The sequence below is a fragment of the Diceros bicornis genome, chromosome 17 (assembly GCF_020826845.1).
Source record: "Diceros bicornis minor isolate mBicDic1 chromosome 17, mDicBic1.mat.cur, whole genome shotgun sequence".
NCBI lineage: Eukaryota > Metazoa > Chordata > Mammalia > Perissodactyla > Rhinocerotidae > Diceros > Diceros bicornis.
In genome coordinates, this window is record NC_080756.1 from 37774516 (window position 1) to 37792633 (window position 18118).

The following is an 18118-nucleotide window of genomic DNA, read 5'->3' on the forward strand; positions in this document are numbered from 1 at the left end:
GAACTCTCTGTGAAGTTAAGGATTTTCTCCATTTGGATACCAAGTTGTTCCACCACGATTTATGGAGTAGTCCATCCTTTCTTCCTTGGTTTACAATGCCAGCTGTTGATATGTTAAGGTTCCATAGATGAAGGCTTTTTCTGGCTTTCTATCTGTATCTTCTCTTGCTTTTTTTTTTTTTTCTTTTACACATAAATGGTAGGAATACTGAGAACAATTTGTATGTATTGTTTTTGCACCTACGATTTGTCTTGGAGATCCTTCCATATCAGTACCTATGGATCTACCTCTATTTTTTTCCATTTTCCTAGCTGTAAGGTATTCCATCGTACATATATACTATACTTAATTAAATACAGGATGTCATATATTATAAGATGCACCATTATTTTATGCTCTAAAATGGAAAAACGTTGCCAATTAAACTATGGTACAGTACTTTCTCGATAATCCTGAGTGATTCATGAATTAGTCGTACCAGCCCCTTATTTTTTCGAAATGTATGTTTTCAGAGGAAATCTGCAGTTTCTCCTACCATCAGATGCACTGCTTGGCTTGTGATAGGCAATTTTATTTTTCATATATCCTAATAACAAAAGCTAACACAGCTTTATCTTCTTATGGAATTCTTCCTACCATAAGTTCCATTGGAAGACTTGTTTGTTGCTTTGCAAGAAAATATTAAATTGCATTTGTTTTACGTTATTACAAATGTTTGTTTCGCTAATGTCAATACACGTCCTGCTCCTGTTTTTATGCTTTTCTGTGCAGTAGCTTTTCTTTTCAGTACCAGTAACTTTTTGAAGACCTTTTAAATGCCGGACTCATCATGTATAACATCACCAATGCCCATAAGCCATTGAAAGTACCATGAAAAGCTAATTCTGAGTCTGGCAATGCCGCCTTTGCCATGACTGCTTCTTGGCCAATAGCAGTTGTAAAATGCTGAGTCCTGATTTCAGATATGTTAAATGTGGAAAAAAATGGACATCTCAGAATCTGTGAAATATGATTGCGTAATTTATATAACCAGTGCCCTGTTGATCAACCGTTATGTTGATATAACAAACATAACAACTGCTATTAGTAAGGTGAATAAAGCAGGAAAATTAAATTTAGGACTCTTAAAAATGCAGGGCTTCTTCAAGAAATTTATGCTATAGACATATCCCCCCTAGTGCACATAAAGACAAATACTCAAGGATATTTATTGCAGCTCACACCATTTGCTGGTAGATTGGATGTGCGTGTGAGAGGAGAGATGTTATGTTTTCCTTTGGGTCAGAGAAACTGGATAGTGACCATTTGTTGGGATGAGCAAGAGTGAGGGAGAAGGGTTTTTTGTTGTTTATTTATTGAAGTGATGATGGGTGGAACCAAGAGTTCAGTTTGGGATATGATAGTTTAAGCCAGTGATATCAAGTAGGTGGGTAGATGTACAAGTGTGAAATTGGGAGAAGAGTTTGGAGTTTAAGGGATACAGTCTAGTGTTTAGCATAAAATGCCTTTAAAGCCAAGGGCCTGGATGAAGTTATCAAGGGAAGAACTGTAGATAATGATGAAAAGAAAGTGAGGACTAAGCCCTGGGGCAGGCCAGCATTTAGAAGAAAGGGAGATGAAGAGGAATCAGCTAAAAAGTCTGAGAAGTAGCAGCCAGTAAGGTAGAAAGAACCACAGGAGGCCTTGGTGTACTGGAAACAAGTGAAGAACATGGAAGCAATGATCTGCTGTGGCAAATCCCACCCATAGGACCAGTGGGATGAGGCCTGAGAGCTGACTGTTGGATTTGGCTACATGGAGGTCCTTGGTGATCTTGACAAGCATATTGCAATGGGGTAGTGGAGTTGAAAGCCTGAATGTTGTGGATTCAAGAGAGAACGAGAGGAGGGGAGGTGGTGATGGTGAGTAAGTACAAATCTTGTACTTGTATATAGCAGAGGATCTCTGCTATATAGTGGAGCAGAGAGATGAATGGATACCTGGAGTGGGACATGTGGTAAAGGGAGAGTGTCTGTTTTAGATGGGAGATACTATGGCATATTTCTAAGCTGATGGAAATGATCCACAAGAAAAGGCAAGCTGATTGTTAAAATATTCAAAAGATTTCCCTAATTCTGCTTCTGTTGTGGTTCTCCTGAGAGTGACAGAATGGCAGGCAGTGATAGATGACTAGATGGAGGGACATCCAGATGCCCCGCCTTGCCCTCTAGTTTGCAGTTCCTTCCCGCATACACTGTTGTTGAATTGACACTGCTGTCTTGGTGAAGGCTCTTCCCTTGAGGGTAACATCCTTCCCCCTTCATCAGCCCACTCAGCATCCTCTTTCTCACTCTGTCGGCTGGGGTCCAACTTGGCCTCTTTTGGGTATGTATGCCATCATTGCCATTGTCAGCTGCTTGTGTTGGTCTTATTTGTTGCTCTGTTCCAGGCCCAGCACGCTGCTTGGCCCAGTCCATTGAGCCAAAGTGGATGGAATCACAAAGCCCAAAGTCTGAGCACTGAGGCTGGGTCACTGAGGAGATCCTGGTTTGGGGGCCATTCTCGGTATAAGAAAAATCCTCCAGTAGCGTTTTCCTATCATCTAGAGAAGGGGCTGGCGAACTTCTTCTTTAAAGGGCCAGGTAGTAAATATTATTGGCTTTGCGGTCTTTACAGCTACTCAGCTCTGCCTTTGTTGTGCAAAAACAGCAATAGGCAACACATAAAGGAATGAACGTGTTCCAATAACACTTAAACAGGCAGCAGGCTGGTCCCTGATCTAGAGTCATTTCAGAAAGGGAAATGAAGCATGGCTTTTTAAAGAGTGACTCATTCTCGTTTCTTCTGTGTACTGCCCCATCAAGTCTTCTTAACCACCTGGGTAATAATCCATGCTAAAATTTCTATTTAGGATTGATTTCAAATTTACCAACCTATATTTCCCAGGTCATCGGTATAATAATCCTTCTTTTTCCCAAAGGTCCATTCTCCATAATTCCAGTGTCGAGTGTTGAATGTAGTTCTTTGGTCACATCTACAATCATCTTAATGTCATCTTCATGCTCTGTGTATTGGGTCATATTGAATTTATTTACCGCTATTATTATTACCAATTATTATTTATAAAAATGATAGTAACAATTGTTATTTGTTGAATACTTGAAAAAAGATCAGGCCTTGGGTGCTTTCCACAGATTATTTATTTTAATCCTTATACTAACCCTGTGAGAGTCATTGTCACTGCCTTTAAATGACGTTTGGTAAGACAGTTGTATTCTTTTAGTCTTTTTCACCTTGTCTTGAGCTTTCTTTTAACTATGTTTTTTTTTTAATTTTAAGGTCATTGTTATTTAAAAAAGAGTTGAGGGCTCAGTCTTCTTTTTGTCTAGTGTTAAATTCGTACTATCCTTCTCTTTGAACAGACCTGAGAAGCAAATAACCCCTACCCATGTTATAGCAAGCCTCAGAAAATTCTGTGATATTCTTTCAATGTCTACATATTGATTACCTGTTAGTCTAGAGGCCAGCACTAAAGTAAATCAGGCAAGAGACAAAGGAACATTTTCTCTGTGGTGTCAATGCAACATATTAGGGTTAGCATCAGGTTGTTAAAAAAATCAAAATAATTCAAGTACAGTAAATAGTCATCTAGGTTGTTTTCACAGCCCTTTTCTATAAACAACGTCTTATTAAGATGGACAATCGTCCAACAAATATTTAGTAAACATCTGGTGTAACAACATAGGTTACTGTGTGTAGGGGACGAAGATGGTCTTGCACTTAATGGAGCATCCAGATTAGCAAGAGGCAGAGAATTAAATAAGCAGTTGTAAGAAAGTGTGATAAGTACTTTATCTAAACTCAAGGAAGTGCAGGATGCTATAATAGTACATAACACATAGGTACATATATGACATAACCTAGTCAAGGGGCTCATTCCCTGAAGTGACATTTAAATGACATGTAAATTGAGATCAAAAGGTTTGTCTTACTTAGGAGAGAGAGGGGATGTCTTTGTCTGCTCCGGCTGCCATAACAGAATACCACAGACTGGGTGTCTTAAACACCAGAATTTACTTTCTCACAGTCCTGGAGGCTGGAGGTCCAAGATCAAAGGGCCAACGAGGTTAGTTTCTGGTGCGGCCTCGGCCTCTCTGTAGATGGCCTCTCTGTAGATGTTCCTCTTCTTGCTCTGTCCTCCTAGGGCCTTTCTTCTGTGTGGAGAGGAAGAGAGAGTATGGGGGAGGGAGAGGGAAGAGGTGAGAGAGAGAGCATCACCAAGCCTTCAAGCTCTGATGTCTCTTCTTCTTATAAAGACATCAGTCCTATTGGGTTAGGGCCCCACCCCTTTGACCTCATTTAACCTTGTTTAATTCCTTAAAGGCCTTATCTCCAAATGCAGTCACATTGGGGGTTAGGGTTTCAGCATGTAAATTTTGAGGGGGACACATTTCAGTCCATAAAAGGGGGGAGCGAAGGAGACTGTTGCAGGTGCGGGAGTAGTGTAGGAAAACATACAGGGGTAGGAAAGTGAGGAGGAATTGAGAGGGTTCAGTATGTTTGAGCACAGGGTGCATGGAGTATGAGGACTGTGGGTGAAGGCTGAGGGTGGGAGGAAGGTCTGGTTTGAAATTTCATCAGGTTAGGAAATCACATATTTCACTGATTTTTTTTTTTTTTTTAACTTTAGTATCAAAAAAAAGAGCTCTGAATTAAGAATAGAAGATCTAGAGCTTAATAGCTGTGAAGCTTTGGGCAAATCATTTGTTTTGAGCCTCAGTTTTTCTAAGTTAAAAATAGAAAGTTATAACCCCATTAACTTCCTGAATTTTTTGATTGTATGAGATAATGATTGTGAAATATCTTGGAAATCAAAAAGCGCTGTATAATTATTGAGGGTTGTTATTTTTTTTAATCTTACATCAAACCAACTAGTTTTTCCTACAAAAACACTCCATGAATTTGGTGTCCCTCCTTTGTGACTCTCACACACTCAGGGCTCTGCATGGACCACTGGTCTTTCCCGCATCTCTTATAGTGCCCTTCACTGCGATATTCTCTACCATTTTCCTCTCTAACTCATCTTTTTTAGGAACTGCCAGGATTTTTTTTCTTAAATGAGGCTGTTCTTTGGATTAAAAAAAAATCATGCTGTTCTTTTTGAAAATGTTCCCCTGTTATTTTCAATTATCTTATTTCTTCTGTCTCTTATTTGCCTTGCCTAGGCAGGATTATTCTCAAGCCTCTGCATTACCACTGGGCTCTCTGCCTTCTAGGCCCAAACGTGGACTAATAAATACCTTTCGCAGCTTGGTGAGCTCTCTCTGCCATCGTTTAGATCACCTCTGAAATCCTGCCTTTCTATAAAGTAATTTTCTGACTGACTCAGACAGAAGTAGTAATTTTCACTGTGAAATGTCTCTTTATTTTCCATCACACCCAAGTGTCCTGTTATTCTGTGCATAATATACACATATTTAATACCCTCATACAGTACATGTGTTTGTTATTTGCAAGGTATAACTTAGAGAGTAAAAAGAGTCTTTATTTTTTTGTACACATCAGAATTTCAACTTCAAAGTCAGTGTGGTCCCTTGAGAAGTTGTAAACTTTGTATCTGAGATTTTTATATTCCTCATATTTCATGAGCTTTCTTAAAAACCTCTTTCAATTCCTTATGTATTGAAATAATCCAAGAAACTAGTAGAGAAGAATAAAAAAATTAATCAAAGTAAGACTTATTGAAACTGGTCTAAGTAACTTATCAGCTATTGTCTTCCATATTTTCTCTTTATGTGGCTTTTGCTTTATATGATCAGAAGTCAGACCCTATCATCATAGAATTTTGTTCATTGCCATTTGATTAATGTTATATAATAAACTACTCAACTGTCGCAGTAGCACAGAATTTAAATTGCTTTCCAGGAAAGAAGGGAGAATTAAGACAAGGAACAAATAACAGTTCCTGAGGGTAGAAACAGATCTAATCACGTAGTTCCCTTCCTAATACATAAATTTATATTTGATTTATTCTTACTTTTGAGCAGTGTGACCATTTTCAGTAAAGTCACAGAGTTCTTTTCATAAGACAGTTGATATAAGTAATCATTTAAGGATGAAGGTGGCTAAGCTGTGATCAACACCAATACTTGAAGTACTTGTAAAACATGAGTTGACCTTGCTTAAATTTCAGAAAATAAAATGTTAGTACACATAAACACATTTTCTCTCAGCATTGAAAAGTTCTAGTCTATAATTTACCTGCTGGCTAAGAATAAAAGTATTACTTAAAGGTTTATGGAGATATTTTTTTTCCAGGAGTAGGTTTAATGCATAGTGTTCTTCTGTTTTTCATTTGTACTCTCTATACTGCCACCTAGTGGAATAAATGCAAGTTTACTTACTTAAAATCAGGGGGAAGGAAATGAATAATATGAAATGTATCAGGAAAAAATTTCCGTGATGATGAGTTATTGATACTTTTATTCATATAATGTAGGTTGCAAAAAATACGTGAGTTCAGAGTGAGAAAAGTCCAGGCATTCTTGTGATATCTAATGACATGCTTATTAGTTTGTCCACAAATAAGCTGTTTTATTCAGAAACTCTAGGTAAATTGTTGAGACTGTGTCCTGCAAATTGTATTTCTAAATTATGTTGAGAAGCTTCTCTTAATTCCTCATTAGGAAGATCAATAAAATTTTTTTAAATATTAAGCTTCAAAGCACCTCTGATATGAGGTATACTTACTTAACTGATAGATAAATAAAAGTGTAGAGATAAGATAGTCAATTTTTATCAGATTTGGGAAGGAAGGCAGATATGTATATTATTCCAAGGTTTTCTCTTCCAAACAATGAAACCAAAAAAAAGGCAAATGAAGCTTTAAGGGTCCTCACTCATTTTTTTTTTTTAATATTTTTTTTATTATTATTTTTTTGTGTGTGTGAGGAAGATCAGCCCTGAGCTAACATCTATGCTAATCCTCCTCTTTTTGCTGAGGAAGACGGGCTCTGAGCTAACATCTATTGCCAATGCTCCTCCTTTTTTTCCCCAAAGCCCCAGTAGATAGTTGTATGTCATAGCTGCACGTGCTTCTAGTTGCTGTATGTGGGACGCCGCCTCAGCATGGCCGGAGAAGCGGTGCGTCAGTGCGCGCCCGGGATCCGAACCCGGGCCCCCAGTAGCGGAGCGCGTGCACTTAACCGCTGAGCCACGGGGCCGGCCCCAGGCTCCTCACTCTTTTTGGTAGGGGAGTCCTCTTCATCCCCCATTAGACAACCAGAAAACCAAAACCTGTTGTCGCTTGCTGACTGACTTCTTTAACTTGGTTGTCTGTCATCCATTATCGTTTGCTTTGTGGCCACCCGAGCCCTGCTTGGTCCTAGTGTTCACGTGGAGTGTGAGTGGAATCATCTCCCCACTTCCTAAGGGTTGCATCCTTTTAGATGTCATCAGTGTCCACACAGACAAACACATTTCTTTATGCTCACGAATATTTTACCTACCTGATTGTTGATGATCTGGACATAAGCAGTGGGCGAGGGGCCTTGAGCCAAGAGTAGAGGGGGAGATATAATTGAAATTCAGACAAAAATATACCCCGGATCCACTTTCAGCCGGTTTCATCAAACATTACACAAAATCAGCTGGAATTGAGTCTCCTCTCATTCTTTCCATGACGGAGTCCGATGCCCATCTAGCCAGCCAGATCCAGGTCTGGTGAAGATTGGACACAAGCATTTATATCCCAAGACTCTTCATGTAATAGCCCTGCCTTGTTTTCTTCCTGTAGTCTTGAATTGCGCAGGATAGCCTGGTGACTTTTTTGCCTTTCTAATATGTAGCCCTCAAAACTTTCAGTTTCTCAATTTTCCTCCTTAATAAACAACTGACAGTAACTACTTATGACTGCTTTTGTACTAGAGGAGTTTGTATGATTTTTGCATTGTTGGCTTATGATTTTCCAGAGTTTGTGGGAAAGGCCATCTTCTATCCTTGTCATTCATGATAGAAGTTCCTGAGTTCTTCATCCTCTCCTTTTTGAGGGGAGGATGTTACCTGTCTGGTACCTGTCAGTTAGATGCGGTAATGGCACACTCCCCTATACCTACCACCTGCTGGAGGCCCTGGAATGTCCTGAACTGGTCAGTAGTCTGTGAAAACAGAAAGGGAAATTAGAGATGCAAGTACTATATTTCACCTCCAAAGACTAAAATCATGTCTGGGTTCTTCCCTTTTTCAATTCCCAATCACTACAACATTGAAAGGTGATATATAGCTAATTGTTAAAAATGTACTTTTTAAAAAACCCCATTAATAAAAAAATCTGACAAATTTGCTTTTCCTTTAAAATCATAACAACTCAGAAAGCAAAGCAAAATGAAACGTAAGTACAGTCATGCGCTGTATAGCGACATATTTCCGTCAAGACGCACCACATATACGATGGTGGTCCCGTAAGATTAGTACCACATAGCCTAGGTGCATAGTAAACTATACCATCTAGGTTTGTATAAGTACGCTCTGTGATGTTTGCACAATGATGAAATCGCCTAACGACACATTTCTCAGAACATATCCCCATTGTTAAGAGGCACATGACTGTACTGCATTCTTGGTGTTTTCTTCTTAAAGACCCTCAGGCTTTGTGTCACTCAGCTTTAGAAGTGACAGCTCCTCTCTTTAGATGGCTCTTTCTGGGAGATAGTTACAGATCTCTTCTAGACTTTTAAGACTGGTGTCTGCACTTGAAACTAACAGTTGTGTGTGCTTTCACTTTATTGCAGCCTTCTCTTGGAGTCAAGAAGCCTACCAAAGCCCTGATCTTTGTAATCTTGAGCCCAGTGGGACCTTATTTTTCAAGTGGAACCTTTAGTCCAGTGTCGCTGTGGGCCAATCCAAAGTATGTGAGAGCCTGGAAAGGTGGGACTGGGGACTGCAAGATGGGAGGGTAAGTAAGTCTGTGTTTCTCTCTAAAGGGAAGAGTCCCTCATGACCATTTAGTTATTGCCATTTCACGTCAGTACAAGTACATATATTAATATTCAGATTGTAATGGTCATTTTTGTTTAGTTTTCAGTGTTTTAAATTGCTAGTTGTTTAAAGGATAATCTTTAATAAGGGAGAAACATTGAATGTGACACGTAGGCAAGAACTAAAATAAGGAACTAAAACAGGAATCAAATCTGTGCTTTGAATGATATGCCCCTGGAAGCTGGTCCTCTGGCTGCAGGCTGACGGTTGGCATTAGAGAGCATCTGGTGCCGAAGCCAAGGCTCTCAGTTGGCTCCAAGGAGTCCTGTCTGGGGAAGGTGCCTGCTTCACTGAAGTGCTGTCTTCATTGCCACAGATTGTAGCCATACCTGCTGCCAACTGGCTGAAGGACAGCCCTGCCTTGGCTCTGTCAGGCCAGTCTCATAGGCCATATGTAGCTGGCTAGAAATAAAAGAGCATTTGAGAAGTGTTAGACAGTTTCAGGGGTGGACTTGGCTGTGAATGGAGAATGCCCCTCTGGGTGAATAAGAATAGCTGGATTAACCAGCGTGGGCTCTTCCTTTGTGTATATCAAGTGTTGATGTGTATCACATACCCAGGGCAGCAGCAGTCCTGGAAGGTGGCTCAATGGCAGTCTTCTGGGCTCTGGTAAAACATGTAGATTCAGGGAGCCCTGGGAGAGTCAAATGATGTGCTGCTGGGAAATGAGAAAGACACTGACAGCTGGCTTTGACCCCTCTGTAGTCTTTCTGTATTTCTTTTTTCTTTTCTACCAAAACAAAGTGGTTATAAAATTCTACGTCCCGTCATCACAGTTGGCATTTTTAGCAACTGCGTGCTCTCAGTGGCAGAGAAATCCTAATGGAGTCTGTTAAGCTAAGAAGTTGCTTGCTTTTCATTCTCATTTAGAACACTCCTTCCTGACTATGTCCTGGGCTAGCCAGGTTGAAAAAGCCACTTTTGTTGACTCTCTTGATTTCTTTTTGACTTGTTCAGACTTCCTCACAGAGCATATGCATATGCACCACTGCATACCACGTGTATGACTTAGTTAAAACTTCTCTTAGAGTGCACGTTACAGTAAATCAGCAATCTTGATGAAGAGGTAATAATTTAAAATAGTTTTTCTTCTTTAAATCTTGCTTTCTAGCTCCCCCTGCCTGCCCAGGGAAAAGATAACATGGGGACATTGAGAAATTGCAGGGAAATCTTTAGTTTTGGTATGTGGGTTGTTATTTATTATAAAGATGATATAATGCAGTATCACAGAATACATAATCTCTATAAACCAATTAGAAATTAATACTTTCTGTACAACACAAAGAGTGAACCCTAATGGTACCATGAATTTTAGTTTATAATAGTGTATCAATTTTAGCTCATCAGTTATAACAAGTATATCACACTAATGCAAGATGTTAATAATAGGGGGAAGTGAAGTGAGGGGATAGGGTGTATGGGAACTCTACTTTTTGCTCAGTTTTTCTGTAAACCTAAAACTGCTCTAAAAATAGAGTCAATTATAAAATAAATTATTACTTTGACTTATTAGGCTCAGGTGGACCATGGTCAATGGAAGTTGAATTGAAATCTCTTAGTGAGTGATCTCATAAATACAAGCAAAAATGGCTAGAGGGAAGGTGGTAACCAAAAGGATGGACTTTTATCCCAGCTGCCTGTTGTTTCCAAGAAGTTCCAAAGCTCTTTACTCCTATGCTTCAAACCAGGAGAAGTACAAGGGAAACAAATGATTTTGCATTTGGTATCATCCTATTTAGTTGCCAAAGATAGTTGGTGGCAACCTTAGGTTTGTGTATAACTCCTCTTTTTTAAACCTAATTAATTCAGTAGTTACCTTCCAAGTTTTTTTTAGCACCTCTGTAATCAATTGGTATTTATTAAATAGCTATTGATTTTCGTAAGCTCAAGAACTTTCTGCTTTCTATCTAAGTGAATCTGAGGAAGGGAGAGAAGGATTTTTTTTTTTAATTCTAAAATGATTCTACTATTTTGAAGCCACCAGAGATAATATCGTCCTTTTATTTCTAAATGTACATTAGTGAGCAAAGTAATAGAATGGTGCACAGCTGAGGAGAGTTCTAGCACAGCAGTTCTCACCTGTGGTCGTAAATTGAAATCACCTGGGGAGCTTTACCAACTACAGACAGTCCCCAATTTAGAATGGTTCAACTTACAATTTTTCAACTTTATGATGGTGTGAAAGCAATACACAGTCAGTAGAAACCATACTTCAGATTTTGAATTTTGGTCTCTCCCCAGGCTAGTTGTATGCCCTAGGATACTCTCTCGTGATGCTGGGCAGCGGCAGTGAGCTACAGCTCCCAGTCAGCCACGTGATCATGAGAGAAACAACCGATACACTTAACAACCATTCTCTACCCACACAGCTATTCTGCTTTCTACTTTCAGTGCGGTATTCAGTAAGTTACATGAGATATTCAACACTTTATTACAGAATAAGCTTTGTGTTGGATGATTTTGCCCAACTGTAGGCTAATGTAAGTGCTCTGAGCACTAGGCTAAGCTATGATGTTCAGTTGGTTGGGTGTATTAAATGTATTTTCGACTTAAAATACTTTCAACTTATGATGGGTCTATGAGGCATCGTAAGTCGAGAAAGATCTGTACTAATGTTGGGGTCTCACCTCTAGAGATTCTGGTTTATTTGGTCTGGCAGATAAATAGCCTGAGCATCAGGATTTTTTTAATGTGCAGCTAAAGTTGAGAAACACTGAGCTAGAAGAAGGTCTTTCGTCATAGGAACATCTTTCTTCCCAGGAAATTTCTTAGTTTCTTAGTTAATTTGGAATGAATTAGGCCTCTCTCTCTCTCTCTATCTTAATTTTGTTCTTTTTTCCTTATATTCTCATTCTGTACTTGAGTTCAAGCTTAGAAGTCAGAAAGACCTCACTTAAATCCTAACCACCTTGGGCATGTTACTTAACTTCTCTAAGCCTCGGTTTCCTCACTTATAAAGTCAGGGTAATAATACCCACCGTACCTGTGAGGCTTAAGTGAGGTAATAATAAAGTGCCGAGGACCATGTTGTCATGTAGGAAACTCTCAGTAAATGTGGTGTTACAACCTAGCAGCTGATGGCATGGGCTTGGGAACCAAAGATACCTGGGAGTCACACACTTATATCTGTGATCCTGTACAGTTAAGTCCTCTCTTCCTGCAAGTCCTCAAAAGAATAATAAAGTCTAGGGTTGTTTTTAGATGATTCAGTGAAATAATGGGGTTAAGTACTTAGTGCCCAGCAGGTGGTAACTTCTCAACAGACAATAGTTGATATTATAAGGCTTTCTTACTTTCTTATTTCATCTCCTGGACGCTCTTTATCTTAGGAGCAGTCAGTTGGATTTCACGCAATAGAATTTATTCTTTTGGAGGGATGTATTTAATATCTTTATTCTCCCAGATATTTATTCTACTTAAAATTATATTAAAATTTTTCTATGTAGACAGTCTTCCCTCTTTTTCATTTTTCTCTTTCCTCCAAGGACATGTGTTTCTATTCTAAATTATGGCAGCACATGGGAGAAAACCCAGCCATACTACCAATGTATCAATTACCTTGTGAACGTTAGTGATACAATTTACACCTGAGAGAGAAGTTTGAGGAAAAACTTGTGTTTGGAGAAAAACATCACCTATAGAATATAATAGTAAATTAATCAATCAAACAGATAAAAACCCCCTTTTCCTTTCAATGCTCTAGAATAGTCGAGATCTTTAATTCTTTTTCCTGCCCAAGTAGCTTCATGATGCTGAGGAACCATGGTTGTAATTCAGCCATACTCTCAAAAGTATGTGTGGGTTTTTTTAGAAGCTTCTTTGAAAGGCTAGATATTCATACTGTGAAAATTCTCTATGTGTTTTTTAATAGAGTAAAAGGCACTTTAATTATGAGAGAAATCATTTGTTAATTTTCAGACATGGTAAAATCTCAACAGTTGTGTCTATGAACTGGAGAAGAGTAAATGAAAATAGTTATTTTTTTATAAAACTTCATTTCATATAACAGGCTTATATAACCTGTTTCTTAGCTTTTATTTTTATTATTTTATTTTTTCCAAACTACCCTATGCAGTATATAAAACAGATATTTTTATTTGCCAGGTGAATTCAGTGAGACAAAAATTTGAACTGACTTGCTTGATTAAATTTCTTTATAGCCAGATAGAAGTGCAGGAGCTTCACCCAGGCCAGCTGGCCCCAAACCCACGCTCTTTCCACTGGACTCCCCCTGCAGTCTGATTTATACTTATTATTAAAAAGTATTCATAATTTAACTCAGTTATTGCCTGTTTACCATCTGTTCTGAATATGGGTGATCTGACTTTTTATGGTCATTAAACAAATAAAATATTCCTATATACCAGAATTTTATTATCTCTAGATTGACCAGCTATTTACATTTTGTTATCTGCATTTCGAAGTATGTATTTTGAGGGTCTTTTCAATGAATATTAACATTGCCTTGGTGTGAGTAAATCTCATCATGCTCCAGATTGCAATAGCCATATAGTATAATTCCTGTTTCCCATAGCTTTGTCAAATATTTCTGTTACTAGTCAACATTCTTTGAGTTGCAAGTCAGAAAACCAACTCAAACCATCTTAAGCAGAAAATGGATTGATTGGCTCGTGTAAGTAGGATAGTAGCAGTGGACCTGCTAAGGGCTCAAATCATTGCCAAGTTTGTTTTGCCCTTAAATGTGTACTGCCCACCATCCCCAATCCCCAATCTCTCCCTCTCCTCTGTACTCTCTCCTTCCCTCCTCTCTTCATCTCTTATCATAGGTTCTGGCTATGCCTTAGCCTAGGGCTCTCCTGCTTCAGATGCCTTCTCCTATGAAGGGTGGTGATCATGGACACAATAGACGCCAGGCTTACTTCATAGTAGACAAGCTACCACTACCCCCAAAGGGAGAAAATACGTCTTTCAGGTTCCATACATTAAAATGAATGAGTGAATGAACTCAAAGAAGGACTTCTATGAGCAGCTTAGGTTACATGCTCACCCTTTAGTTCAGTTGTGCAGGGCAAGATGCTATGATTGTCAACCGAAGCAGAATGACTTGGCTCCATACAAAGGGCCAAAGAGAATTTAGTGGAAAAGGAAGCTGTGCAGATAGAAATGACAGATAGCCACTATAATATATGGCTCTTGTGCTTAACTTACACTTTTACTTAGACAATACTACACATTTTAATCTTGCCCAGATGTAAAAGAGATCATTTAAAAGGCCTAGGTTGGTATTTTGCAGAAGATAACATCAATGGTTTGAGTAGTTATTGTTGTATGTTTGATTGTTTCTGTGTACTTCTGGGGGCTTCAAAGTCCAAGAGTGAATCTAGGGTTTATTTCCTAGCCCTGACTATCATATGGTAGTGCTTCTCAAACTTGTTTGCTAATGTTCTCTGAAAGCCAAGGACAGTGAATTATACAACCAGGGGCTTAGGGAGGCAAGCAAGCATCACGTTTATTTGAGGACTCTCATGTTTGATCTAAGACATTCATCCATATTTTGTAATATACTTCACAATTTTCCCATTGAATTTTAATAAAAGATAATAAATTTAAAATATTATTAAACTAAATTGTTAATCCAGGAAGATGTGCTATGTTCCTTTGATTTTGAATAATCTGGGATGCCATAGTGCAGGTTGAGAAAAATGGGCTTTCAGAGTACTTTTTGGTTAAAATCAGGATTTTTAACATTGGGTCCCACCTTTTGGAGAATTTGGACATTGGACATTAGATGTTTCTTGGGTATGTTGAAAGGTCTGAGTTAAGAGAGCACAGGCTTGGCGCTCTGCTGCTTAAATAATGTAACTTGATACAAGTTACTTCCCTAAACCTCAATTTCTCATCTGAACTCTGGAGATAATGATAGTGGCTAACTCATAGTATTAGTGTGAAGTTTAAAAGAAATAATTCGTAGAAAATGTTTGGTATGAGAAAAAAATAGTAACTTTTTTGACTGTTATCATTAACTTGGCTATTTACCTGTGTTCTTCTATCTCTACTTTTCAAGTTAGGATTCCATGATTTTGCTTTGTTCTCTCTCTCAAATGAGTGTGATTAGATCATTTAGGTCCTCTAATGAGTTTCCTTTAATGTTGTGAAGTTAACTAGAGAATATATAGACCTACATATATACATGTGTGTGTGTGTGTGTGTGTGTGTATGTGTGTGTGTATATATATATATAGAAAGAACATAGTACATTGACTACATCCACGTGCAAGTTAAAGACTTGAGAATCTTAGTATGGAAGATAGGGGGTAGTATATTCATAATCAGTATGTTTCCTCTTTCTTAAAAGGAATTATGGCTCAGGTCTTTTTGCCCAATGTGAAGCAATGGATAACGGCTGTCAGCAGGTTCTGTGGCTCTATGGAGAGGATAATCAGATAACCGAAGTTGGAACTATGAATCTTTTTCTTTATTGGATAAATGAAGATGGAGGTAATCCACTCACATTTCAGCTCTTTGCTATTTTTCAGTCATTTTCAATGGGACTGGAAAGAAAAGGACTAGAACCTTAGAACAAGGCAATAAGAAGCACAATTCCAAAGGCTAAGAGCCACTGTTTTTGCTGTCCAAGTAGAAATGAGTTTAAATTTACAGAATTTATAAAAGTTTTGTTTTTGTTTTTTGGCTCTAGATATATTTATTATTGAGATATCAACTTGAGGAATTTAAATCTCCACAATTTGAATATTTGCTGCCTTATCCCCTTCGCCATCTTCTTAACAGTTTTCCTATCTGAAATCCCTTACATTTGTAGATAAGTCTCAGATCAATTCAATGGTCATTCACCATATGCATTTACATATATAGTCACCATATATACCAGTTTACATATACATTATGCATATGTATAACATTCTATAGTAATCAGCATAGTCTACTGATTTGATATTTAGTGTACTTTCTTGCTATAATTCTTTAAACAACTGTTGCCCTTTCTATATATTTTGATAATACATCAAGAGCCTTCCAGATTTACTCTGGAGCTCATTTTATTCAAGCACACTATTTTTAAGGACAAATTAGTTTATTTTGGGATTACACTTAGATCCTGGTTCATTCAAGACTATTAATATATGTCTACTATAAAAATCAGTACTCCTTTATTACCTTTAATATTCTGAATGCTCATTACCTCTCTTTGCTATTCTTTTTTTTATTAGTTGGCAGACCATAGGGGTTCGGTGAAGTGTTGGCAATGTCTGTGGTATTGGATTAAATGTCCAGTAACGGGGGAAAAATACAGATATGTGTATTTATTTCCATTAGAATTTTAATAGTCATAAAAAATTTAAACATATTTTTAGGCTTATTTTTGTTCTTAGGCTGTTTATTTCACAGTACTGAGTATAGAGACTAGAAATGTAAAATGATAAGTTTCCAAATTCTTATGACGTCTCAATACTGTTTTCATGTGAAAATTTTAAATGAAATTTTTATTTTAAAGTAGCTACAGTAGCCTCTATTTATTGTTCCTTTGTTATTTGGCTACAAATAGAGGAAAATGGTGATTCAGAAGTGGCTGACTTCAGAGCTATGCACTAATTTGAGCATGAGTTGCAGAGACTAATAAGATGAGACTTATATTCAAGTCAGAGGTAGAATAAACAGAAGGTGTGGTGAGTACACCTTGTCCTGGGGTTGGCCCTTGGTAATCCTTGGCATATGAAAAGCCAGATCATGCTCGTTCTTTCATTCCTGTTGTTTGTACTTGGCACTATTTAAAAACAAAATTTATGCTGGAATATTTGTGATTTCCAAATTTGAGTTATTGCATATGACATATATCAAAAGCTATGCTTGAAAGATGACAGCCAGTGTTGAACTCTGTACTTAGGAGAAAATAAATTGATTCAATTCATTCTTCCCACCTGCCCACTCTCACCACCAACCCCCACTTCCACCCCCCACAAAAAAACCCCACACAGCCCCGAACAAAAACAATTACATCATACAGAAGTGGCACCATCATTATTTATGGATGAGACATGTCAAAATTTAAGCATAGTCTGAATCAGAGCTACATGATTTAACCAGAAACACCAGAAACTGTCCTGGTGAAAAATTACCCCTTATCCAAACAATAATCATGGACCATTTCCACTGTGGCTTTTAAAGGTCAGAATAGAAATGAGTGAATTTGTCTTCTGACTCTTACAAAATATACAAGACCTTAAGAGTTACTATTCAGATTATGGTTGCCTGAGATAATTTTAGTTTTAATGTGACTGTGCTCCTTCAATTTGAGGGTTCACCTGACAGATCAGATAAAATCTGAAGTAAGGAGAAAGGAAATGGAATAAATGTTTGAATAGTACTCTGAAAGAGGTAAGTAGAATGTCAGGAATAACCTTTGGGCTAAAAGAAAAAAAGGCATTGAAACGACTCTAGTAACTTTGATTTATACCATGTGGTTTTAAGGAAATACAAAGAATAATGAGTTGAAAATCAGCAAAATATTGATTTTTCCCAAACTTGACCATCAGGAGGTATAAGCAGAATTCTTTCAGTAGTAACCTGCCATCTTCCCATGAGCACCCACACTCACTGTTCATTTTGGACAAGATGGCTGCCTCAGAAAGACAGATCAAGTAGATAATCTGTGTTCACAGCACAGTACTGTGCACAATAACTAATTTGTGGCACTTGGCCTGTAACTCATGTGGGTTTTGATTCCAGTAATAGCAACCGTGGTGGTAAGATCCCACAGCCATGAATTCTCTTTTTCACTCTGTTGATGAGTAATTGAACACACACACTTGTTGTTAACTGTTGGAAAAACACTTTTATCTTGCACTGGCCACTGAAGCTACCTTGAGAATAAGACCCAGTTGTTGTGGTTGGGTTCACAGTTAGTTTGGGAGAAGGATCATGGCAATGAGTGGTGACACTGCTCAGTCCACTCAGGCCCCATGAGCCTTCTCGGACATCAGGCATATGTACCGACTCTGCTTGGAGTGTTCTTCCTTCAGATGCCTGCATGGCTTGTTCTTTTACCTACTTCAAGTCTTTGCCCACATATCCATTTCTCAGTAAGGCTTTCCTGGAACACCTTACTGAAAATCTCAACCTCCCTTCC

General features: G+C 38.2%; 1 protein-coding gene across 7 annotated transcripts in view; it reads left to right on the top strand.

The window, feature by feature from the left end:
- The window catches only part of BCAT1 (branched chain amino acid transaminase 1), a 100134-nt gene that overhangs the window by 59037 nt on the left and 22979 nt on the right, over positions 1-18118 (top strand). For all 7 annotated transcript variants that reach the window (XM_058558645.1, XM_058558647.1, XM_058558641.1 and 4 more), the window contains 2 exons: positions 8769-8932; positions 15332-15474. In XM_058558645.1, coding sequence (XP_058414628.1) covers positions 8769-8932; positions 15332-15474 — 307 coding nt within the window. The remainder of the gene's footprint in view (positions 1-8768; positions 8933-15331; positions 15475-18118) is intronic.